General features: G+C 35.5%; 2 protein-coding genes across 5 annotated transcripts in view; both read right to left on the bottom strand.

The window, feature by feature from the left end:
- The window catches only part of LOC118740338 (ATP-binding cassette sub-family G member 4), a 559,608-nt gene that overhangs the window by 433,659 nt on the left and 99,131 nt on the right, over window positions 1-26,818 (bottom strand). For all 4 annotated transcript variants that reach the window (XM_036471832.1, XM_036471830.1, XM_036471833.1 and 1 more), the window contains 2 exons: window positions 7,413-7,608; window positions 3,683-3,828 (listed from right to left, as the gene is read on the bottom strand). In XM_036471832.1, the coding sequence (XP_036327725.1) occupies window positions 3,683-3,828; window positions 7,413-7,608 (342 nt within the window). The remainder of the gene's footprint in view (window positions 1-3,682; window positions 3,829-7,412; window positions 7,609-26,818) is intronic.
- Window positions 12,092-12,755, bottom strand: LOC118740341. The gene has a single exon (XM_036471838.1). The coding sequence runs from the start codon at window positions 12,714-12,716 to the stop codon at window positions 12,198-12,200; it is 519 nt and encodes a 172-aa protein (XP_036327731.1). The 5' UTR covers window positions 12,717-12,755; the 3' UTR covers window positions 12,092-12,197.

Raw genomic sequence — 26,818 nt, 5'->3', positions numbered from 1 at the left:
AAATTTGAATGAGAAAATTTTTTCTAACAGCAGTAGCTCCACGGCAGGCAATAGCAAACCTCCGAGTATATTTCAGCCATGAAACAGACAATTACTGGGCAATAATAAAACGCTCAAAAGACTTCAAAATTTCAACTTTACACTCTAAAGGGTATTTAAGTTTACAAGTCGAAGGCTATGAGCAGCGCCGGATTAAGGGCAGGGATGGATTAAGGGGTGGGGGCCTCCACATGTGATGACAAAAGAACACAAAAATAATTTTTCAGCGATTACATAAAAAATTGCTAGGTATTAAGAAGATGTATCAGCACCATCAATACATCTTACGGAACCTAGATTAACTTCTCCTGATTCTGATGAGATTCTCGACTTATCTGATAATAACCACCGGACATATCAAAAAATATGGAAATAAGGGACGAGGGCACGTGAGTTATTTATCCTCAATAACCTGCGAGGAAATAATAACTTTGAGGGGTGAGAAAGTACAGGCAAAAATAATAAGCCGGATCAAAAATACAAAATATTCGTACTATTCCATGTCTCCTCGTACTATTCCATCTCTCTTCATATACGAGACTGTCCTGGTCAGTCGTTTAATACTGTATACAGCATAAGCGGTAGGTACAAAGAAATTCCGGCGAGAATTTCAAAAGAAAACACAAGGTAAGAAGTCGATAATTAATTATAGTGTTAAAATTAAAATTAAACTATGTGTTTCAATTAATTGTGCGTAATTATTAACTCAACAAAAAAGGGCCCACATGTATAGCGGCACGGGCCCCCACATTCTTAATCCGGCCCTGGCTATAAATGAAACAAATGGGGTCTGTTTCCCACGATAACTTTCTTAGAAAAACTTGCTGAGGAGTACGCAGAACGCTACGCCCGCTAATAAGGACACACCTTATACGCATACATACGTAGAAACATATATGTGTACATATGTAAGTACGCATGAGCATCCCGTTTACTCAGTAGTCTTGGGCTAATCAGTAATTTAATTTCTTCCGTAATAATTTTCGAGGTCCAGTGACAAGAGATTAATTACCACATCTAATACACTATATGGATATTTTATTTCCAAAAGTAGTTAGTTACAAGTTAGTTGATATCTAATGCAGAGGTAATCACCCTTGACTTATTCACGGCCACCGCCATAGAAATATGGGTAGCTTTCCTCAAAGAAAATATAAAGATAATAGTGACCTTTAGTGACTTTAGTTCAAGTTAGCTTATAGTTAGATGCATTTCCTGCAGGGTATGGATGCATGCATATATGTAGTATGTATCTACGTGTATATGCGCAGTATGTGGCTTTCACTTAAGTTTAATTAAAATTTAAATAAATATATATGCCTGTGCATGCATGCACTTACATATGTATGTACAATAGGGTGGTCCAAAAATGCATGTGAAAAAGTAAAGTCGGAATTTTTATGATCACACCTCCTAGGATTGTTCTATATCGAAAAGAAATATACTTCTATTTTTTTATTTTGAAATGAAAAAATATTTAGAGGTCGCTCAAAGCGCCCAAAGTTTTCCATGTATTTTATATGGGAAAAAAGAACTTTTCGTAGAAATGGTATAGACTTCTAAAAAAAACAATATTTTTCTATCGGAAAAACTCTTTCATCTGCAGAAGATTCCCAATAGTAATACCCGGTTGTTTATTTGACCAATTATTCATCGCAACTATAATTTATAGGTCCGCAAAAAACCCACAAAAACCCCGAAAAATGCAATGGGGGGACAAATAAACAATCGTTAGTATTAAAAAATGGTTAAATAAATAATTGGTCATTATTATTGTACGTCTCCTGAAGAGAACCAGAGATTTCCGATCGAAAAATATTGATTTTCAAGAAAGCTACACCATTTCTACGAAAAGCGGTTTTCCCCATATAAAAATACATGGAAAACTTTGAGCGCTTTGAGCGACCTCTAAATATTTTTTGATTTTAAAATAAAAAAATAGCAGTATACTTTTTTCGATATAGAACAATGATAGGGGGTGAGAGCATTACAATTCCGACTTTACTGTTTTTGGGCCACCTTAATGTAAACTCTTGTGATTAGAAATATTTATTTATTTATTCACAAAGCCAAAACTACTGGTTGTGAATGACATTGACATGTGATTTCTGTGGGATGTTTGCAAAAATCGTGACTAAGCAATTATGTGGTTGTGAAATATATGTATGTTTATAAATGCTCCATAGAATTTTCAGCACCACAAAATTGCACGACATATTTTTTAATGAGTTCGATTCGAGCTTGTCCTCGTTCTGTGGCAAATTGGTAACATATACGTACATTTTGGTGCAATTGTTTGCTTAAGGAAAACCTTATTGCTATTTAACTGGGTACGGTTTAGTTATTTGCCCAATGATTTCGGCTGTTGTATCCGAATGGGTGACCCGATCCAAAAAATTGTACACACACTTGTAGTCAAGGGTCTACACTTTATTGTAAAATCTAGTTTTGTAATTTTCGGTCACCAATTTATTAATAAATTCGGTCTGAAAAATTACCTTTTTTGTGAATTTCGGTGTAGCCGGAGTTATATGCACAGGAAATGTTGAATACCTTTGGCAATAGAAAGGTGTCCTGCACAAAAATACTGTTTATCGAGTATACATGTTCGGTGAAAAAATGCTAATTTTAGACCATTTTCAAAGGATTCCCCAGGGGTCTCTGGAAAGTTTCGAGGGATCAGGTGTAACTTTTTACAAAGTGTGCACTGTGCTCTTTCCAGTGGGTTGGATATCAGGACCTACGCCCCCTCCTCTCCTTTCACTAACCCAAAAACAGTGGGCAAATAACTAAACATTTCCAATTAAACTATTTGTGCGTTAATATCTCTGCGTAGTTGTACACAATTATTGAAACACTACAAGGGAAAATGAAGTGTGCAGTGGCAAATTGTAAAAGTGAAAACCAAAGGCAAGCGTACGATATAAGGATTTTTTTTTTCTGTACATATATACATACATATGTATAACTTCATGCATTTTTCCAACATCCGGCATGTGCTGAAAATCGTACTTGCCCAAAATCATTGCTACGTGTTCCTATTTAATAAAACTTTGTATATTGATTGATTTCCTCAAAATTGGACCATGATATTAAGACGTTTTTCCGCATTGTTTACATTTTTCCTTCGCGTTTTACTTGTCTCACTTGCAATTGCACCAAAATGACGTCACACAAAAATTACGCTCAAAAATCCTCTCTGATGGGCGCAATCTTGTATTCTGCCATTCTTACATATATGCAAATAAAAAACACAAGCAAAATATAAGGCCAAAATACAATAGCGCAGTGGCAGTGACAGTTTAAAAAATCAGCTGTTACTGATAATATTGGCAGTCACTGCCGCAGCAAATACAATACGGCGTTGTCAGTGACAGCTTTTTTTGACATTCCTTTTGTTTGTTTACATTTTTGTTGTTGTCTTTTAGGCTTCAGTGACATGCACTGAAGTTGGCTGCATTTTATTTATGTCAAATACAGCACGCGAAGTTTGCTGCGATGAAGGCAGTGGCAGTGAATTTAGAATTTGGGCTAAACTGAGCAGTACTGCCAGCTGCCACTGATGTATTGTCAGTCCCTTCATTGGACACCACACTTTCTAAAAAACAGCTGATTTCGAAAAACTATTTTGGGCTATACTCACGTTGTTGGCTCATCCAAAAACAGAACTGGCGGGTTACTTATCAACTCGAGCGCTATGGCCAGGCGCTTTTTCTGACCGCCAGACAACTTCGCCGCAAATACGTTGAATCGGTGTTCCAGACCCAGCAAAGCCAAAATATGTTTGATCTGCAAAGTAAGAATAATTGCAAATAATTATAATGTTTAATTGTACAGAAAGCTTCGTACATATATATGTTTATATATTGTTTGTGTTTATATACACACGCATATTTGTATATGTGTACATTCATGCATACATATATATGTATATTAGCGTGGCCCAAAAACGCTTGTGAAAAATTAAAATCTGAATTTTTATGCTCTCATACCGGAAAAAATATACCCCTATTTTTTATTTTGAAACCAAAAAATTTTTAGCGCCCTAAGCACTCAAAGTTTTCCATGTATTTTATATAGAATAAACCCACTTTACGTAAAAATAGTATAGAATTCATGAAAATCAATATTTTTCGATCGGAAAACTCCACTTCTTTTCAGAAGATTCCAATAATAATACCCAATTATTTGAAATTTTTTTATAGTAACTATACTTTATAAGTTCGCCAAAACTCCCATAAAATGCCATAAAATGCAATAGGGGATAAATAAAAATACATTGGTATGAAAAAATGGCTAAATAAATAATTGGGTATTTGTTGGGAATGAGTCTCCTGAAGAGGAACAGAGTTTTGCGATCAAAAAATATTGATTTTCAAGAATTCTATACCATTTCTATGAAAAGGTGTTTTTCCCATTTAAAATACATGGACAACTTTGAGCGGTTTGAGCGACCTCTAAATATTTTTGATTTTAAAATAAAAAAATAGGGGTATATTTTTTCGATATAGAGTAATCCGAGGGGGTGAGAGCATTAAAATTCCGACTTTACTTATTTTGGGCAACCCTAATGTATATACATACATACATTAAAAAGCATTTAGTAGTTACATTAATCAATTATCGCATTGTTGTTGCTTATGGGAATTGAAGCATTTTGTTTTAATGACAGCTGTACTCATTAGGGCGTATCCAATTAAATACTGTACATATTCCAAAAAATATAATAAGTTGATAACAGTGTCATGATGACATCAATTTCATAATGGCTTAAAACATTTGGTGATTGTTGTTCGAAGACCCATAGTAAAATTTGGCAACCTATTATTTGCATATAACATTTTAGCTATTTAAATCCTATGATAACGTCTGGCCTCTGGTCACCAAGCAGACGGCTCTTTAGTAGAACCCACAGGACTAGGCTACTCTCTGATTGAGAACTTTACAGAGCAGGACAAGTAATTTTTAAGTCTGAAATCAAGAAATCTAAGCTTTGGCGAGGCTTCTGCGAAAGGCGCGCTCTTGCGAGCAGGCCTGCTTCCTTTGGATATTTGAGAGACGAGGCAGGAAATTGGACAATGAGTAGTGAGAAGTAGCTCAAGCTTCTCGGTGGCCATTTTCCATGCGACCTAGTCACAGGAAAAGCCACCATTTGGGTTCTGGGGACAGTGGCATCGCCTATCAGTCAGCGGTGGCAGGCACCAATATATTCGAAAAAGAATCTGAAGATGTCGCTAGTTGCGTTATGTGAGAGTATATCAACAGGAGAGTGATCAGGGTGAGGTTTATACTTAAGGACGTAAAAAGCTCTCGCATCTCTCCTTTGGCTTTCAGACCTATCAGCCTCTTTTCGTTCCTGTCTAAAACACTGTACTAAATACAGAACTCTCCGTGATCTCCGGTCAGGATCACAACACGCATATATCAAGGGTATCAATCGAAAACGTCCTGCAGAAGATCTTGAAGCCGATTGAGAAAGTATTTATACCTAATTTACTATGCCTTTTTTGAGAGGGCTTTTAAAATCATCCTTACAGGATACCATCTATGACTTCACTCAACCAGGTGACCGAATAGTCTGTAAACTGTGGACTTACTGTAAACTCTAGTAAGTGCCAACCCCGGGCTCTTAACGTTTTTCTTAACATAGCTCCGGTCGGTATCGCAGGGTAGCTGTAGAAAAGACTGCAGTCAAACCAAGTGGCACCGATTGCCTGACTGGCAATCTAATATTAGAGAATTTTTAGAGATCATCCTTAATAACGCTAATAACTGCGTGGCTAGTATGGCACCAATTGGCTATTTCTCTACGCACACCTCATTTATAGATGAATGAACGGGGCAGTGGTTGGAAGGAGGCCCCGGTGAAGTTTTACGCGGATGTGGCGAAGCTTGACTGAAGGGTCGCTGTAGGAGCCTTTGCCCAGGAACTCTTCGTCAATCTTAAAATTGGGCTTCCAGATCGCTGTGCTGCTTTCTAGGCAGAGCTCTCTGCTAATAAGGAAGCAGCCTACTACGCTGCGCGAAAACCAGGACGTGTGCTACTGTAAGGTATTTCTGGACGAGGGTGGACCGTAGGCAATCAAAAGATCTGCTTGATTCGGTTTTATGCAGTTATATTAAGTATCATACCTGTTCCTTATTTTGGTAGCTGCATGGGGAACGATGAGGTGGAATCATCTCAGCACCTTCTCTTAAGTTGTCAGCCTTTGCTAGACTGCGGCTTAAATACCTGGGAAGGTACTCGGCGGTCTGCCGCCTGCTAAAGCGTTCGTAGAGATATCACAATGGGTGTAAGGGCCCATTATCTTGCCTAACCTAGCCTAAGGGTAACAGAATATTTATGAAAATCTTTTGCTTAGTATTTTTGACACACAAATGGAAAAAAGGCATTGCCGCAAATCAAGTGTTACATTCCTTCCGATTAGACTCATAAGTGCTGAACACATTGAAAACGACGAGCTACAGGCCACAGCTTCCACTTTGTTATCCTTGTTATCCACTTCAATATCTAAACGCGTTGTCGATGGCAAGATGATTTTTTTTGGACGCGGCAGCGACATCATGAATTTATATATTTAGTTTAGAAGAAGAAGAACTTTATCGGTCGCTGGAAAAATAGAAATAGATCTAATCTGACCACAACCACAGTCGTCGCCAAAATAATTATCTGCATAAGAATACGTTGAAAAATAATTGAACAGCTGTGGTCCGTAGCTCGACGTTTTCTTTGTGTTCGGGCTAATATTATTCCAAAAGAGTTGGCCATCATGCAAAAAATAACAGCATATGAACAATTTTATGTAGAAAAGCCCTAACTAATTTTCTTTCGAAACTCAAGTTAGTTCAAAGGTCGGTAGATTACTTACTAAAGGCCTAGCAGTTTTAGTTTTTATAAAGTTTTGTAAATAAAAAAAAAATTTGTTTCTAATAGCGGTCGACACTCGGCAGGCTTCTCATAAAAATACAATCGCCGTTCGGAGTCAGCGTAAAACTGTAGGTCCCAACGCTTTGTGCCACAACAACGCGGCGCACGGCACAAATCGGCGGAGCAGCTCGGTCAAATACTAACATATTGTGTAAGCGCCAATCTGTTATATGTATATTACCCGGTCATCTGACAGTAACGCTGTTACGATGAACGTTATCATGATATGATAAGAAATTGTATTTGTTTTATTTATAAAAGAAAATCTGCGATCTTTTTAAATCACTCTACATACGTATATATATATACATACATACATACACATGAATATACATAAATACTTGTACAGATATACATGTATACGAATTAGCCAGAATATATTCACTGGCTAATAAATAAATATGCACTAAAAACTGAACAGCAATAAATCGAAGTAGTAGCATACCAAATTTTGTTTATATTCCTTGGAGATGCCAAAGCCCAACTTTAAATGCGCGGCTAGCATCATCGTTTCGCCAACAGTCATCTGTGGTCGCAGAAGGTCATCTTGGTGTATGTAGCAGGAAAGTTCGCGAAAGCTGGGTGAGTTTGTTGAAATAGGCTCACCATTGACGCGTATTGACCCCGTGACACCAGTTGCTCTGCAAACAAAATTTAGTTAGATATTAAAAATTATAAGTACATGATTATGTATATATACATCAAAATTATTAAATGATTGCGGAACATTTTGATCTTATAGTCCGGGGGTTAGCGACAGTTTATAGTGACTTATTTTATCGTCGATAAAAGTATGATAAGATTTTCAATATAATCACGTAAATCAAGCAAACCAACCACTTACACCCAGTTAGCTGGGCAACGCCTTCCTAGAACATTATCATTGTGTAAAAAAAAAAATAACCTTATTTTATCGTCGTTGGGCTTTTGTGTGGCTATCAATTAACATTAGACGATGTCAAAAATTGATCACTTACAGTTATTTTGGCGAAAATCGACCGATGACATCGCACTTTAAATTTATCATGGGCATAGAGTAACGTATTATACATGTAAAAATAATGTACTTACATCGCAACCGCGGGACAAACCTATTGTAAGTGATCGGCGAATTCGCCGCCGCACAGTGATTCCCTTCTATATAAAATGTGGGCAAAAATAGAATTATGGACGGATTTAAATGAAAATTCGCTTCTTAGATTCTAAAATTGAGAACGTTGAATTCAAAAATGCAATTTGTTTTTGCATAACTTTGATTCATTCACTGTAAACGCGGTTTGAAGTTGACAATTTTGGTTCATGTGGCATTTACATACTAGGTATGTAAATATAGTTCGTTCTATTTTCAAAAGTGAGGTGTAAAATGGCAGGGCTTGGCATGCAGGTGTGAATAAAGTTTTATTTGTTTGTAAAGGCTTACCACCTGTTATAAATTTTACTAAAATTATTTGTTAAGTTAAATGAATTAGATATTACAATATGGGTATCAATTGAAATGGTTTTGAAAAGGCTTTACTCCTAAATGACACGTAGAACGGTTGCCACGTGTTTTTAGAAAATCAAATTCACTTTAATTAAGGGAATAGGGCAACGGAAATATGTACATACTCCAATATCGGTTTCAGACAAAAGAAAAAATTGGGCATATTTAGCAAGAAATAAGTGAAGGGTAAAAACATTCCTGAGTTAATTTAAGACTAATTTAAAAGGAATGTAATCAGAACAAATCACTGATTGACAAGGTATGTATTTGTAATAAAATAACAAATAAAATGTCGTAAACCTTTGGTTTAAAACAGTTATTATTCTAGTTTAACTAAATTGGCCTTTACAAACAGGTGGCGACCCTCTTCGTGATATTTGCAACCCTTCTTAAACCTGACTCAATAACCTAGTTCCTTTAATTTAAATTAAGCTAGATTTTTTAAATAGGTGGCATCCCTCTATATGTAGTTATAAAATTAACCGTTTTCATACACATTTCTCTTAAAACTTCATTTAACTTGTTAAAAAAATTTAAATTTAATTTTTTAACAGGTGACAACTCTTTAAAAAAAAATAAACCTCTATCGTCTACAGGTCAAGTTTTTTAATCTGACACTTCCTTTTTGAAAATAGAACGACTCGTGCAGATCTGATGGCACTGAAAAAAAAATTAAAAAATGATTTTATGCATTAGCAAAAAACCCATTACTTCAAAAAGTGCACAGAATGAGTAGGTTTTTATTTCTTCTTACGAAAGCTAAAAACCCGTACTATTTAATAAAATAATAAAAAATAACATATTTTAACATATATTTTTATTTATTCCACTAAAGTTCAGCATTTTTTGAAATTTTGATTAACAAAATTGTTTTCTGCAATATCGCAGGGATCTAGACGTGGCAGGCTTATGTGCTCTCATTAGAAGATAGATTTAAAAAAAAAACTTCTTTAAAAGGCCAAAGAAGTGTGTGCTTCATTGTACAATATACTATTGAACTATGATCCCCGTGCACCACTTTTTATTTGTTATTTCAAAAGTTACTGAGCGAAAAATAAGTAAGAACAAGTAATTTTTAACAAAAAAAACCGACTTCAACTCCCATATAAAAAAAAAATATATATATATCTCATGATCCACTGATCGGATCTCAACCAGATTAGCATGGGACCACCTCTGAGACACTACCTTTCCGATGCAAAAAGAATTATCGAAATCGGTTGACGTGGTCCAAAGTTATGCGGTAACATACATAAAAAAAAAAAAAAGATTCCTACGAACTGATAACCTCCTCCTTTTTTGGAAGTCGGTTAAAAATTACAAAAAAAAACAATATATATTATACCCAAAGCCATTTTTTGTGCATGTCATCAAATTTGCGCTGTTCGTTCGAACGTACCGTTGATTTTTGGGAATTTATGTTCGAATTTTTTTTATATGAATAAAAATGGGGGAGTACCCTCAACAAAAAAAAGTTGCCAAAAATCAACGGTAAGTCCAAGATACTTAAAATTTGCACTGCACTTTACTAAAATTTAATAGGCTACAAAACTGAATACCAAAATTTTGTCTAAAGACGCTGATCAAGAGTTAGTAATTTTGGTAAAATTTTGCAGAATTTTTGTAATTTTTGCACAAAGTCTGAAATTTTAATTTATATCGTGTTTGTTAAGTAATCAGCTAGATTTTCATAAAAAAATAATAAACGTTAAATAAACTAAAGAAAAACAGCCAAAACTTATGATGCAATAATAAAAGGTGTTATCGGTTGGCAACTTCTCGCTCTAATTCCGCCATATTGACTGCCTTAGATGAAACAGTCTTACTTCTTTAACAATTCTTTGCCTAATAATATAGTTGAATTTTTTTTTTTTTCTCTGTATACACACTTTTTTTCCTCAAAAAGGTATTATATCTTATTTTATTTCATTTCATTGCGAATATACTATAAAAAAGCAAATTTTGTTTAGAAGAAAATATGAAATTTTATATTTTTTCCCCAAATGGGGATTCATTTCTTCCCGTTTTTCTTCTTATTCTACTGCGCTAAGGCAGTGTCAAATCGAGGTGTCACAACTGATACCACCTTATTTTATTGCATCATGGCCAAAACTTACTAAAGTGTCGAGCCCCAGTTTTTAACCGACTTCCAAAAAAGGAGGAGGTTATCAGTTCGCCGGAATATTTTTTTTTATGTATGTTACCGCATAAATTTGAACCACGTCAACCGATTTCGATAATTATTTTTGCATCAGAAAGGTAGTATCTCAGAGGTGGTCCCATACTAATCTGGTTTAGATCCGATTATTGGATCACGAAATATATATGTATATATATTTTTTTTTATATGAGAATTGAAGTCGGTTTTTTGGCTAAAAATTACTTGTTATTTGGTTCACTGTATGTATATCTCGGTAACCGATTTATCAATTTGTACCAAACTCAGTGCAATTATTGACCTTGGCATAAAAAAGCTATATGTTGAAAATTTACGAAATCAGACTAAAATTAAACCCATTTTCCACTTCAGGAAAAAACGTTAAAAACGTATGGTGCATTGCTTTAAAACGTTGCTCCATGTTAGATTCTGTATCCTAGCCGCTGAAGGAACGCATACAAAAAGTTTCAGTCTTGTGCTCGCGAATTAAAAAAAAATGTTTTCACAAAAAATTCGAAGTTTCTGAGAATGGGCCATATAATTATATGAATTTTGGAAATCAAATTTTAAATTCGTAATCAGTGACTCCGAGAGTTCTTAGGTATCAAGTTTCATTACAATCTATAATTATTTTAAAGAAGCCGTTGGTCATATTGGATCCACAATTTAAAATTCTGAAATACCAGCTTCGAAATCACCGACGATGAATGCCCCTGGATACCAAGTTTCAAGCGAATCAATATTTTTTTTGAAAAAGTGGCCCACCATATTTGATCCACCATTTTGAATTTTTAAAATTTTAATATATATATCGAAGAGTGCTAACAAAGACCCCTAAATACCAACTTCCATTGAAATCTCTCAAATATATATTGAGTAAAAATTTTTTTTCGTCCTATATTCTCGATTCGTCCCTATATGCGACGTCGACTTTGCCGATCACTTACAATAGGTTTGTACCGCGGATGCGATGTAAGCACATTATTTTTAAATGTATAATGCGTTCCTCTATGTCCATGATAAACTTAAAGTGCGATGTCATAGGTCGATTTTCGCCAAAACTTTGACATTTTTGCGCGCTTGTAAGCGGTACATTGTCCCGCTGTGTAAGTGTAAGTGATCAACTTTTGACATCGTCCAATGTTAATTGATAACCACACAAAAGGCCAAAGACGATAAATTAAGGTTATTTTAAATTTTTTATTACACAATGTGAACCCTCCTGTTTGTTAATCTACAGCAGTAAATTTAAGCCCCCGATATGTTGTCTTTGACGATAAAATCTGCACATATTTACTGTCGCTAGCTCCCGGACTATTAACATTCTATAAATTGTACGCTTTTTTGGGGATTGATAAAAACAGTTTTTCTGAAAGTCTGAGTTATATGTATGTGTGTATGTATATAGAAATTAAATTTCTCAGCTTTCCCAGGTTGGCGATTTTAAGGATTGGTTTTACAAGCTTCTATTAAGTTTCACCTGTGTCCTTTATTGGTAAAATTCTTGAATGCGACAAGGTTCGCTTATTTTCTACAGAATTTGAAGATTAAGTTCTAAAATACTAAGCACATGTGAAGTTTTTTGCTCATTAGTCTTGGCATTGTTGCTCCATAACGAAGTTTGTGCCAAACAACTCGTCAAGCACAGATACGGCAACGTTGCGACGCGCAATTTTCTTAGAACGTCCAGAACTCTCGTACTGCACATCATCTACGGTAACACCCATACGTTGAAGTACATTTGGGGAATCACCCACTGTACCTAGTTCGCGATATTGTAGTCCGGGTCGCATCATGCAAAGCAAGGTGGATGGATGTATCGATTCCCAATTATTTGGCAACTCAGAGCGTATTGGCTGTGCCTTGTGCGGCTTAGATTGTGGACTTCCATCAACACTGCCTCCCTCAGTACCAGATCCTGGTTGTGTAGAATGAGCTACACGCAGCTCAGGTACAACATAACCCTCATTCTCCCATTCAGTGAAAAGTTTAAAAATAGCGAATGAAGCCAAATTGGCCATTGGTACATCATCAAGTACTGTTGGTGTTCCATCCTGTTGCCCATTCTCACCATTCTCACCTTCATTATGTACTTCAGTCGTATCCATAGATTCGTCATTATAATCAAATCTTGGAATCACTTTTTAACCAACCTTGCGATGAGGTAGGGAGCCACTTCAAAGGTTAGCATAGAACCAGATAACAATGCCATATGAAAGATGAATTCATACGCTAGGTGGCGCAGATGTCGAGATATTTGAAAACGCAGTATTTATGGTCCGATGTTGAATTTATTTGGAATATATGTATGCATACTAATACATACCAGGGTTGTTGCGAATATTCGCATTCGCATTCGCAACCGCGGAGCTTCCGCATTAATTTTAACATTCGCATTCACAATAATCAATGCGGAGCTTTTGCGAATGCGAATGTTGTGCAAGTGCACCAATAAAACGTATATATGGCAAACAAAATGACAAATTGTAGTCAATATTTTTGCCTGCGGTCGTGGGAGTATTTGTGTAACAAAACTGGTCAAATGTCATATTTATCAACTTTGATAAAAATGTCTTTAAACATATTTATTTCTTAAGCTATATAACCGAGCTATCAATGGGCAGTCATACAAGATCCGACTTCTACTTGACCTTTGACGTACCGCAAAGAGAACATAGTATTTTTAGCAAATTTTTTTCCTGTGCTTTAAATACCTGCATTGGTTTCTTTCTGTATTATGATTTTTTTGGGCCAATCTTAAAAAAAACTACTAGATACAAAAGAAGAAAGTGTACACTGTAATTCTTAACCAAATTTGGGGCTTTTGTGAAATATATTTTTAGCAAAAATTTTAAAAACAGTAATTTTGTTTACTTGTCGGGCAATATTTTTTTTCATAGGGATATACATTGGATCCTTGGCTAAACACTTCTGTGATAAAAGTGTCTCTTCTTTGTTATTTAAAATGAAAGAGTAAGCTCCTTAAATAGGGATTTTCAGCAGAAATGGTAAGCATCTGGCCATGAAGAAAATCAATGCTCAAATAATTAAAAAACTATAGGTCTGACCTTTAATAAGATAAAAATTACGAGAGATTCAAATGCTTATAAAAAAACAGGGTTTTTTTTTAAATAACAATATTCTGATCCGATTCGGCTGGCAGCCACGATTTAAAAACAGAATTTTGTTCAAAATTTCATTCCTGGAATATAATAATTTATTTTTCATATCCACCTGTTTAGCTCGCTATAAGCACAAATTTTTCAAACCAGTCGCAGAAAGAAGTATTAAAAATAACAGAAACTAAAATCGAAAAACGCTCATGATGTTACAGATTCCCCAAATTCTGCAACAGCCAAAGGAATGAGACTGAAGAATCCTTTTTAAAAAGCTTTAGAAAAACCTGACAAATCTGGTTTGGTTTGTAACCGGTTGTAAGCTGTTTAAACAACGATCTCGCCGTTATGCTAGATTCTGAAATTGTTTCTTAAAAATGCTTGACATCCGAATTCGCATTCGCATCCGCGGATGTTAGCTGTTAGATATTCGCATCCGCATTCGCATCCGCGGATGTCTAAAATTCCACATTCGCAACATCCCTAATACATACATACATATTTTGAAAGGAGTTTTTTTCTGTTTGCAAAGCTCGGGAACGGTTGAACCGTTTTTTTTTTAATTTCGGACATCTACTGCAGAATTCCCAAGGATGGTCATAGGCTAAAAAAAATCTATATCTAAAGGGGGCGTGACACCTTAAATATAAACCGAATTTTTCATACTGCATGTCTCGGAAATTGTTCATGGTAGAGTTCTGGAACTTGGTGGAGATATGTATGTAGAATATGAAATTAATCGCATATTCAATAAGAAAAATTAGGGCTATTGTAAAAGTAAGTAAAGTAAGTCGAGTTATTACTGAAAATCGTATTTATGATTCGAGATTTATATGGGTATCGGTAAGGAAAAGGAGCCGCCAGGTGGCTGACAGCTGATTTTAAGAAAAAGTTGCAATACATACCAAATTTTTTGAAACAGATTATTCACAATAAATGTATACCTTTAAATTATAATACACATTTTCAACCGAACATTCAGCCGAATATAAAAATATTGCCTATTAATCGGCAAACCGAAGTCGAAGCCGAACAATCGGTCGGACTCTAATTGTCGCCAAATTTACTATGCAATTTTAAGAACAGATGCACCATCGAACCGGATCAGTGTTACCGCTTGAGAGTGAAGAGGAAAAAGTTCTTCAAATTAATTTCGCTGTGCGATTAACCGTGCTATGAAACGCAAGATCATTGGAGAATTTCAAGAACTTCTTCACGGGCATAACACTTTTGTTAGATTATTCAACGGCCCGTCTCCACAGGCAAAAGTTTTTGCCTACCAAATTTATTGCCTGATATAAATTTAATTTTTAATTTATATCTTGATAAAAGAATTAATAAAAATAAAATAAAATTTTATAAAATTTGCTATTTCACATTCCCACGCTGGCCCCACGAAGTTTTCGAGCAAATGCAAATGTAGTTGTCAAACTACCAGATTGCTGGCCATATTTATCAATATAAAAGCTCTGATAATTATTGCTTGCCAAGAGCAATATACGGTCTCCATTGGCAAAATATTGTCTGATAAAATTATCAAGATAAAAACTTTTGCCTGTGGAGACAGCAAGACGGCAATGGAATTATGCCTTCTGACCAGCGTTGCCGCTTTAGAAATTTTTAACCAGAATTGGTAATTTTTTTCTTTATTTATCAAGTTCGGTAATTTATTTTTATACCCGAGCGCACTTGTGCACAAGGGTATATTAATTTTGTTCACATAACGGTTGTTTGTAACAGCCACAACGAATCGAGATAGACATAGACAAATGTATACATATATGCTCAGAATGAATAGAGAAATCGATTAAGCCATGTCTGTCTGTCCATCCGTCTGTCCGTCTGTCCGTCTGTCCGTGTACACGATAACTCGAGCAAAAATTGAGATATCTCAACGAAATTTGGTATGTAGGTTTCTGTTAATCCAAGGTAGGTTGGTATTGAAAATGGGCGAAATCGGACAGTAACCACGCCCACTTCCCATATAACGGTAATTTCCAGAAATACGAAAACTGCGATATTTTAGTAACTACTGAAGATAATTCACTCAAAATTGATATTTATAATAATTTTCAGACGAAAAATAAGAATATTATAAATTTTTGGAAAATGGGCGTAGCCACGCCCACTTATGGTTACATGTGTATATCTTGGTAACCGCTGCACCAATTTCTTCCGAACTTGGCACAGTTGTTGGCCTCGATACAGCATACTAAATGGCCGAAAATTTAAAAAATCGGACAATAACCACGCCCACTTCCCATATAACGGTAATTTCCAGAAATACGAAAACTGCGATATTTTAGTAACTACTGAAGATAATTCACTCAAAATTGATATTTATAATAATTTTCAGACGAAAAATAAGAATATTATACATTTTTGGAAAATGGGCGTAGCCGCGCCCACTTATGGTTACATGTGCATATCTTGGTAACCGCTGCACCAATTTCTTCCAAACTTGGCACAGTTGTTGGCCTTAGTACAGCATACTAAATGGCCGAAAATTAAAAAAATCGGACAATAACCACGCCCACATCCCATATAACGGTAATTTAGAGAAATACAAAATCTTCGATAAATCAGTAACTATTAACGCTAATTTATTCAAAATTGATGCTTGCAACAATTCTTTACCAAGAAATATGTTTATGGTAAAATTTTGGAAAATGGGCGTGGCACCGCCCACTTATGATAACATATACGTATATCGGTAACCGTTCTACCAATTTGTACCAAACTCGGTACGGTTATTGTGCTTGCCACATAAAAGACAATTGTTAAAAATTATTGAAGTCGGGCTATAATTCCGGTCGCTTTTCATATAACGGTAAATTTCAGAAATGCTTGAAACTGTAATAATTCGAAATTTAAGGACGCTACTCAAAATTGGTACACCCCGGTTTACCATCTAGCGGTAGCTTTCGGAAAGGTGAAAAAACATATATTTAATACTTGCGCCGGGTATTTAATGTTCGGCTCCGCCCGAACTTAGACTTTCTTACATGTTCTATTTGGTAACTTTTTCAGTATAGGTTCCGATTCCACATTAGTAAGTGGCCCAACACTTACGGGCCTTTTACAGAAATACCAGGTAATCTTGAAAGTTACGCAAGGCGAAAGTTGTTCCAGCGTTCCTTGGTTACTATTTATAATGTTGTGATCTTTAACAAAGTGCTTGAAAGCTAATTATGTCCACCGTGTCCTTTCCTTGAAGGTTTTGAGTGGTCCTACCTTTGCCTGTCAGTTCGTCAGCTTTAAAATTACCACCAATTTTCCGGTTTACCCGGCAACCATACATGTGAGTACAATTCTACGTAAATATGTATGTTCTCGTTCAAAAATCTACGGCATTTAGCGGGGGACTTCCCTCTGGCTATGTATGAGTCGAAAGCTTTGCTTCAAGCGTTAAATTTTTTATATTTTTTTGTCACTTGTTTACATGAAACAAAAATTATAGCCGCACCATATTTTGACAAGTTTTAACGTATTATTTTTTGTAATTTAAATTTGTTTTATTTTTTTTTTTAATAAAAATATACAGCCCTGTTCTGCTGAATTTCAATGGTGTTCCACAATCCTATCGGAACTTTTGTTTCGAAGTTAATATCGAATCGGATTGTAGAAAAAAAAGGAACAAACCTCCTACTTGTCAATTGCGTTCTGAAGTGTCAAAATTCTTTTGAAGAAATTAAAAAGTGAAAATTAAAACGAGTTCAATGGTTTTATTAGCTGTTTTGCTCAATAATGAGCAGCAAACAAATGAAAAAGTGAGGCAAACAATCTTGCGCGATCGGAGCAATCCCATATATGTAATTACCGGACTCTGCGTAAGTAGTATGCAAGCAACTGGTTTCTCTTTTGCTATTTCAAAGTATAATTTTATATTTTATAGCTCTCTTGCACTCCTAAAGATTTTGGGTGACTTGCTGCCTTATGTACGCAAACAGTTCCATTCCTGGGAGCAAAGCGAATGGACCAGCATCGCTTTGGGAAGGAGCACCGTACCATTGCCGACGTTACCGGCACAATGTTGTGTGCATGGAGTCAGTGATTTCGGTAACGATGTTTAACTGGGGATAAAATCGAGATAGTGATCGCCATTCGTGGTTATTGGGCGAAGTCGGGTATGCCCTGGAACCTTTTCTGTTGACACCGTTTATAAATCCATAGCCACGGTCTTTACACCACGCATTTAATCAAACATATTCTTCGGCAGGTAATATTGGAGTTCTCAAAAGTCGTTTTCAGTGTTTATTAGTAACCTTTCAGTACAAACTATGAGGTTGCGAAAATAATTAATAAATGTGTTGCATGCATAACGTTTTTCGCCACCACATTCCTGAATTTGACTATAACTACGTTTATATGCACGCATTATTTGCAAATAACAATTTGCAAAATGGTAAACTTTACCATATAAACGCTGAGTTAATTTTTTTATTTGCAAATAACTAAATCACGCAAATAAGTATTGATTAGTGGTACTATTTGCAAATAAGCGCAAGACGCCGCCATTCCTAGGTTTATTTTCTTTTTCGATGGTAATTTTATTGCCTTTTTATAATCAAGACGTTGCCATTTTTATACCCGAGCGCACCTGTGCACAAGGGTATATTAATTTTGTTCACATAACGGTTGTTTGTAACAGCCAAAACGAATCGAGATAGATATAGACAAATGTATACATAAATGATCAGAATGAAAAGGGAAATTGATTAAGCCATGTCTGTCTGTCCGTCTGTCCGTCTGTCCGTCCGTCCGTGTACACGATAACTCGAGCAAAAATTTAGATAATAATAGATTGGCGCTTACACAAACTTGGCACAGTTGTTATCCTTTGCACAACATACCAAATGGCCGAAGATTTTTAAAATCGGACAATAACCACGCCCACATCCCATATAACGGTAATTTAGAGAAATACAAAATCTTCGATAAACCAGTAAATATTAAAGCTAATTTATTCAAAATTGATGCTTGCAACAATTCTTAACCAAGAAATACGTTTGTGATAAAATTTTGGAAAATGGGCGTGGCACCGCCCACTTATGATCACATATATGTATCTCGGTAACCATTCTACCAATTTGTACCGAACTCGGTATGGTTATTGTGCTTGCCACATAAAAACAAAACGTTGAAAATTATTGAAAGGGGACTAAAATTTAGGCCGCTTTTCATATAACGGTAAACTTCAGAAATGCTTGAAACTTCAATATTTCGAAATTTAGGGACGCTAATTTACTCAAAATTGATACACCCCGGCTTACCATCTAGCGGTAGGTTTCGGAAAGGTGAAAAAACATTTATTTAATATTTGCGCCGGGTATTTAATGTTCGGCTCCGCCCGAACTTAGACTTTCTTACTTGTTAACTTTATTTTCTTTTTCGATGGTCATATTATTGCCTTTTTATAATCAGGCAATATTAAAAAAGAATTTTTCACCATCGAATAAACAGTGAGTTAGGTATTTGCAAATTATTTTTATTTGCAAATAGCTTACGTATAAACGTGGTATATGAAGAAGTTGAAGAAAGCTATAGCGAAGTATGTAGATAGTGAAGTAGATAGATTTGTACCAATAGAAATTTATTTGAAAAGTGAAGCACAAGTAATTGGTTACGAAATTGCGAATAAAATTACCCCTATTTAATTAAAACGAGTTTTGCAATTGAACAATAAACAACAACAAACTTTTTACTATTTTAAAATTCGAAGCGCTCTAGCTCCAACTAAAGCTGTCGCAGTTTAATTTTTTTTTGTTCAATTTAAATTCGTTTACTTAGATTTTTCGTTTTTCGCTAAAGTTTAAAATGTTTCTTTGATCATTTACATTTATATTTTTGTTTTTTGTTTTGTTCTTTTTCTATTCCACTGGCTTTTACTTGATCAGAATATTTCCGAAAAAAAAATTCAGATACTCTGAATGCAGAACATCCAATTTTCGATAGAATTCCGATTCGAAGTGGATCGAAATGTAGAACAAGGCAGAATCGGAAATACTGCCAAAATAACGTAAGCGAAATTGGTTCAATAATTTTATTTTTTTTTTGATGCCGAAACGCGGCTAGATGCTCTAGAAATATTTCTGCATCAAAAATAAATTTTTGAAAAAATGTCGCTTACGTTATTTTGGCGGTTAGGTCTCGATATGTATGTTTGTACAGTTCAGCACATAAAATAAGTTTGGTAATTTTTTGTTGAATTTGGCAACTTTTTCTGGGGACTTTGGTAAAAAAAAAATAAAAAAATGTGGCAACACTGATTGCTACCTGTGATTGCTAGCTAGGCAAAGGTGAGTGGGTGAATTTTAAGTTTTGTTCCTTTGCTTTTTATTGTTGTTGTTTTATTAATGGCTTATCAGAAAGAAACCAAACACTGGTGCGCAACCTCATTGCTTCTTGCAATTTACTTTTGCATAACAGTGTTTGTTTTTTTTTATGTTGGTCGAAAACTGAACTCGAACCCAAGCCATGCGGAATGGTGGCGCGCACTGCCATGGGCACCCTATTTCAGAATTTTATTGAAAAACACCGTATCCCAGAATTTAATTTAAGAAGGCCCTATTTCTGAATTCGGTTCAAAAGTGCACTATCTCAAATGAAAATGTTTGAAAATGTGCTGAGATAGGGCGTTTTTGACTCGGCAACTGAGTTTGGGCTTCTTTGAACCGAATTCTGAGATAGGGCGTTCTTGAAAATTTTTCTGAAATAGCGCGTTTTCGAACTGGCTGCCGAGATAGGTCGATCCTCCACTTAGGTATCGATTTCCTGTTAATATTCCTCTATGTATTTGCATTTAAGTTTTGTACTCCACTCTACTTACTAAGCTAAATTTATATTTGGCTATTAGTTAAGATTGTCTTTTCAAATGGAACCATTTAGTTTACACATATGCATTAATAAGGATTAATCAATCAACTACATTAAAATTTTGATTGAAAAATTTCGAGGAGTTTTTTATATGTCAGCTGTTAAAACTGTTATTACTCAAATAAAATCTAATTATAATTTACTGGTTTACAGCAAAATTGTTCTCCAGACGCCACTATCCAATGCCTATGTAGAATTGCTCGCTGTTTTCGAAAATCGAGTTAATTTTTTTTATATGGATACGTTTTCGAGATATTTGCAATTTATCGCTATTCAGCTTAAAGAAAAAATTAGTTCCTTTTAATCACGTATATCTAACCAATTTAAAATTCTTAATATAAGATACGGTAAATGAAAGCCAATTAAATTCTCCAGTCAAATTCTCAGTGAAAATAACACCCTAATATACATGCAGTCATATCAAGAGCACCTCATTTGAAAGTGATATTGTTTTCCACTTATGTTTATTTATTTATTTTTAAAAATTTTCATTAAAATAAAGTTCATTCTCTAAAAAAATCCATATAAAGCCAAGTTTAAAACTTTGTAGAAAACTAAAAAAAAAATCAACGAATTTTCATCCAATTTTCAAACTTATTTTCTCAGAATTTTTTGAGTATATATGTAGTTTTAGAGGCCTTTCAATTTTATTGCAATAATGTGCAAGTTCCAAGTGGCTAAAGACTTCCGTTGTTGCGATTTTCTTCCATATAAAAATAAATTGTGTTTATTCGTTATATGGAAGCAAATGCGACAAAAAGAATCAACGGTAATTTTTAGACTCTTGAAGTTTGCACATTATCACACTAAAATTGAATGGGCTATAAACCAGCATACTCAAATAAATTGTAACACTTCTGAGTAAATAAGTTTGAAATTTGTATGAAAATTTGTTAAATTTTATTTTGGATTTCTACAAAGTTTTAAACGTGGGTAGTTTACATGGATTTTATTTTTTTTAATTATCTTTATTTTAATTGAAATTGAACATACTGAAAAAAATTTCAATGGTTAACCATAAAACAATATGAATTGCATAAACCTAATAAAGGAAAAATACCTTTAAAAAAAGAAAAGTGGATGATCTTCAGCAAATGATCACTAAACGGTATATACCGTCTGAATTTCATGATTTCTGATTTGAATTTTCAATACAAACTATGCTTTTATGATTTACTTTAAACCTTAAATGTGCTACTTTTCCACGCGAGAATCTGAAATATGCTACTTTTCCACGCAAAAATCTGAAATGTGCTAGTCTTCCACACAAACAATGAAATGTGCTACTTTTCCACGCGAATAATGAAATGTGCTAGTCTTCGACACGAATAGTGAAATGAGCTAATCTTCGTAAGGACCGAAGATATGTACTTTTATAAAAATAACTGATATCAAGAATATATTGCTAAAAAATCTTGAATTTATGCCAAAAAAAAATCCAATTCCCGCCAGTGTGCAGTGCGGCGAAAGAAAGCAACAACAGCAGGTTTTACGAAAATAATATACGAATTATTTTTATGCATTTTACAAAAATTTTGTAAAAAAGAAAAGATATAATACGAAATTCTTTCGTAAATAATACGAACTCATTCTGATGTCTCATATTTTCGTAGTATGTACGATAACGGTTTTGTACAATTAACGAAAACTTTCGTGGCTCAAAATGACGAAAAATTTCGTAAGATGTACGCAAGTTTTCGTTATATTTACGCAGATTTTATTTTCAGTGTGCAGTTCAATCAACTTAATTGAAATTCTGTGTACAAAAGTTATGTATTTATTTTTATGTACATACATATTCATGTAATCTCATATTTGCAAGAGCCAATGAATCAGTAAATTTGAAGGTTAAGTTGTTCAGCTTACTTCCGATCCTGATCGTAGTTCATTGGCAGCAGTATAATGTGCATACTGTTGTTAGGTTAGGTTAAGTTAGGTTTGTTGACTGAATCGAAGGGCGCATTTGAATATGTATGTAAATATGTAGAAGTTATACCCTGCAGGGAAAGCTACTAGTTGTGAACTAGAATATTACCAGTTTGCGTTTCAGTCCAACTAGTTGACGTTGTACCCTTTTTCAATGTAAGGGACTGGTATTTTTAACATCGCGATGTCTTACGAGATGTCTATTGGCTGGTAATGCATCAGCATCCACCAGTACAAATACTAGTAGCATCATACCAGTTAGTCTGTTAATTCATCCCCCCTTCGCCCCATATTTTTCTTTCGTTTACTTTTACTGCTTAGATAAGTTTTTTTCTCAAATTGGTACGAAAGGTAATTAATTGCGTTTTATTTTTTTACTGAGTGGTTGGGTTTTTCACAGCAAGGTGTGTACTTGTACATCTGTACATATGTGAGTATATATGTGGAAATTTTCATTGCAAAACTAGAACTTTCGGAGTTGAATACATTGCCTACGAGTAGTGATGGGACAAGGTAAAAGTATGTTTACAGATATGTAAATATAATCTCAATCAATTACCCCGTTTATCCAGGCAAATCTCGGAATATCAGCCGTCAAATTTGTTATGCATGTTTTTATCACAACACAAGGAATAGTGAAGTTTCTTCCCTCCGCCTTTGTGTTCACTTTTTTCTACTAAATTAAGCAATTTAAATATATTTTAACTTAATGTTTTATTAAAAATATTTTTACAAACCTCCTTTTCTTGCTAGCGTCTATAATTGTTTACTTTCACATTTAACATTTCTTCTCTTCTTCGCAATAATAATCGATAAAATAAGGTTGAACACCGAAAAGTTATCGGTTTAATCTGAGGTTATTTTATAATTACAGATTAATAAGTGACGAATTTTGCATGGCTCATCTCTTTTTCTAATTACATATTAGGGAGTTAAACTTGGGTATTCACCCAAACTGTGGGTATAAGACATAATTAAAAATATTTAAACTAAATAACACCTGTAGTCGGAGAGGATAGCCTTGCAAGGGAACTGGCGACGCCGTCTAGACTGGAGTAGGCCTTGATCTCATTTTCGCAGTATAAGTCGCCGGGCCTGAACGCCATGTTTCCTGCGAGGCTGCAGAAGGCGGGCCAGAAGACCAGGGGTTGGCTGTGCAACATATTTGATGGCTGTTTAAGGCTGAACTACGTTCCAACGTCTTGGAGGACTGCGAGGGTGATCTTCCTGCCAAAGTGGGCAGAAGTGGCCACGCATACCCAAAGGATTCCAGGCCCATTAGCCTAACATCGTTTCTTCAAAAGACCATGGAGAGGCTAATAGACGCATATATCAAACAAAGCATAGCGGGACACCTTTCAAAGGCACAACACGCCTAGACGAAAGGAAGATCAGTAAATACCGCCCTACAAAAAGTTGTTAGACGAATAGAAGCGGCCCTGGAGAACGGGGAATTCATGTTGGGTGTCTTCCTGGACATAACGGGGGCATTCAACAATGTCTCAACGCAAGCCATCTTGGACAGAATGACGACGATAGGGGTTCATCCCGTAATTTCGAACTGGATAAGCAGTATGTTGAGCTGGAGAAGTGTTTCGGTGCAGTGGAGTAGACATGACAGCGTATTATCCTCGCTACTTTGGTCGCTGGTGGTCAACAGGATACTGAAAGGATACGCAAAAAAAACAGATATGGTACTTTTCACCAGGAAATACAAGGTTCCGATCTGGGCCAAGCCTAAGCTGGATGGGGAGACCCTTCAGGTGAAGCAAAGTACCAAGTACCTCGGAATAATCCTCGATAGTAAGCTATCGTGGCGTCTCAATGTGGAGGAGAGAGCGAAAAAGGCTTCCGTGGCATTCTATGCATACAAAAAGATGCTGAGCTTCACCTGGGGCTTGTCGCCTTCTCCTTCTCACTGGGTCTTTACGGCGATAGTCAGACCGATACTGTTCCATGGGGTGCTGGATTGGTAGACAGCTTTGGAAAAGAAAACATTTGTTAGGAGTATAGAAAGTGTATATAAGCTATCAATGATCGGCATGATAGGGGCACTTAGGACTATACAGACAGCGGCACTCTATACCTTGTTGCATCTCTTTCCGGCGGACCTATCGGCCAAGAATATAGCGTCGAAAACTGCCGTCAGGCTTTTTGCTACGGGTCAGTTTGTGCGCAAGTCTTACGGTCACAGTAGTATAGCATCGACTTTACTTGGTGGGATTGACTATGTGATCCCGGATTTGCACAGACGTAGGGCGGCAGTCGTATGCGCGGATCAACAAATCTTATAAGCTACCAAACTATTGCAGCGATTTCCAAGCGGGGGTATTGGCCATAAGGAGGGCGGCAGAGCTAATGAACAGCACTCGAGATAACAAGCGGGTGAATCTCTATATAGACAGTCAGGCTGGAATAAAGCCGCTACTATCTCACAGCACTTCCTCTAGAACTGTGGCGGAGTCCAGATCAGCTCTGAATTTGCTACATTCCGAGGCACACCGGCGTGACTGGCAACGAAGAGGTCGGAAGGCTGGCCAAAGAGGGTGCTCTGTCGGAAGCCAAGCCGATAGCAGAGGTGCCGATTTCCCTCCAAGCGATGAAACGGAAACTCGACCTTTCCATTATCCGGAAGGTGCAGAAGGCGTGGAACAAAACGCAAGGGTGTAAGTTGTCCTGGGTTATGTGCAGAGAGTATGACATGACGCTCACGAAGTTTCTCCTTTCCCTCAAGAGGGAGGACGCTAAGCTACTGGTGGCTGTTCTAACTGGACATTGCTTGTTGGCATCGCACGCCTATAAACTGGCTCTGACAAACGATAAGATATGTTGGAGATAAAGTTGTGAGTGGGGAAATGATATTGAATGCGCAATTACCATACTCGTACATGGCGTATGAGTAACATTCTTCTGCTCACATTTCATACAAAAAAGACCATAGCGCACTTTCGTTTCACCATTCACAGTTTAATTTACACATCGATTTTATTCGTTAGTAGCTTGATTTTTTCTTGTTAAATACAGGCTTAAAAGACAAAATATCTGATTTTTCCCCCTGTTAAAGTTTGAATTTTTTTCATTCACAAACTTAAAATGAAAATATCTTAGAAAAATTACCCAATCTAGAAATACATTAAATATACAGATCCGTAATCCACGATCTAAAATTAAGTTAACCTGTATCGGCGTTTTTTTTTTGAAGGTCATCCTCTCTAAAATGTTATACGACATTAATTTCAGATAGAAACCAGTACCGCAAATTTTTATGCGAATTACGAGTTTTAATGATAGATGTGACAAAACATGAATTCAGCCATAATCCCTCCTGCTATCAGTATCCAATACCAGATTACATCGGATCGAGTGCATCCTCCATACCTTCTAGTGAACAACGTAAGTAGTTTTCATGAGGAGTGCGACCTTTCCGCTGAAGGTGGTGAACTATTTTTAACCGACTTCACAAAAAGGATAAAGGTTATCAATTCGTCGAAATATTTTTTTTTGTATATTTCCGCATAACTTTGAACCACGTTAACCGATTTCTATAATTCTTTTTTAAATGAAAGAAGTTACCTCACAGGCTTAAATACTATCATCTCATCATGAAGAAATTAAAGATAATCTTAAATTTTTATATGAGAATTAAAACCGGTTTTGTCTTTTGCTTAAAGATTACTTGATCTAAAACAAATTCCAGAGCAGGATATATGGGGTTTGTCTAATCAAAAGGTTAGTTTTTTTGGTTTATTATTATCTTCAATATAAACAACATCTGCAAAACTATTATGTACACTTCAAACCATACGTATTTAATATATGTATTTCTTAAAACTACTCCAACTCTGAACTCCGCGACAAATAATGATATTTTTAGTACAATTTGGGTTTGTGTACTTGCCTTTTTTGCTCCTTCAGCTAGGTAATCTATAGTGGAAATATTTATTTTTTCCTCATATACACAAATACCTACACTGATAATAAAATCTGCGTAAATATAACGAAAACTTGCGTAAATCTTACGAAATTTTTCGTCATTTTGAGCCACGAAAGTTTTCGTGGATTACACAAACAACCGTTATGTGAACAAAGTTATAATACCCTTGTGCACAAGTGCGCTCGGGTATAAAAAAGGTTATCTTTTATTTATATGCATACGAATAGGTTCTATACTACGTATTTTTTTATTGCTTAGGCTTCATTCGATAAAGTATATTGATGCAAAGTGTTAAACTATGAGACTCAACAAAACTAAATATAAAATAAGATATAAAATATGAAAGAATATAAAAAAT

The sequence above is a fragment of the Rhagoletis pomonella genome, unplaced genomic scaffold, assembly GCF_013731165.1.
Source record: "Rhagoletis pomonella isolate Grant_MI unplaced genomic scaffold, Rhpom_1.0 Rhpom_scaffold_00006, whole genome shotgun sequence".
In the NCBI taxonomy this organism is placed as follows: Eukaryota; Metazoa; Arthropoda; class Insecta; order Diptera; family Tephritidae; genus Rhagoletis; species Rhagoletis pomonella.
This window is presented reverse-complemented; position numbering and strand designations above follow the sequence as displayed.

Coding starts and splice junctions, on each gene's coding strand:
- LOC118740341 (XM_036471838.1), bottom strand. CDS start 12,716: ATGGATACGACTGAAGTACATAATGAAGGTGAGAATGGTGAGAATGGG.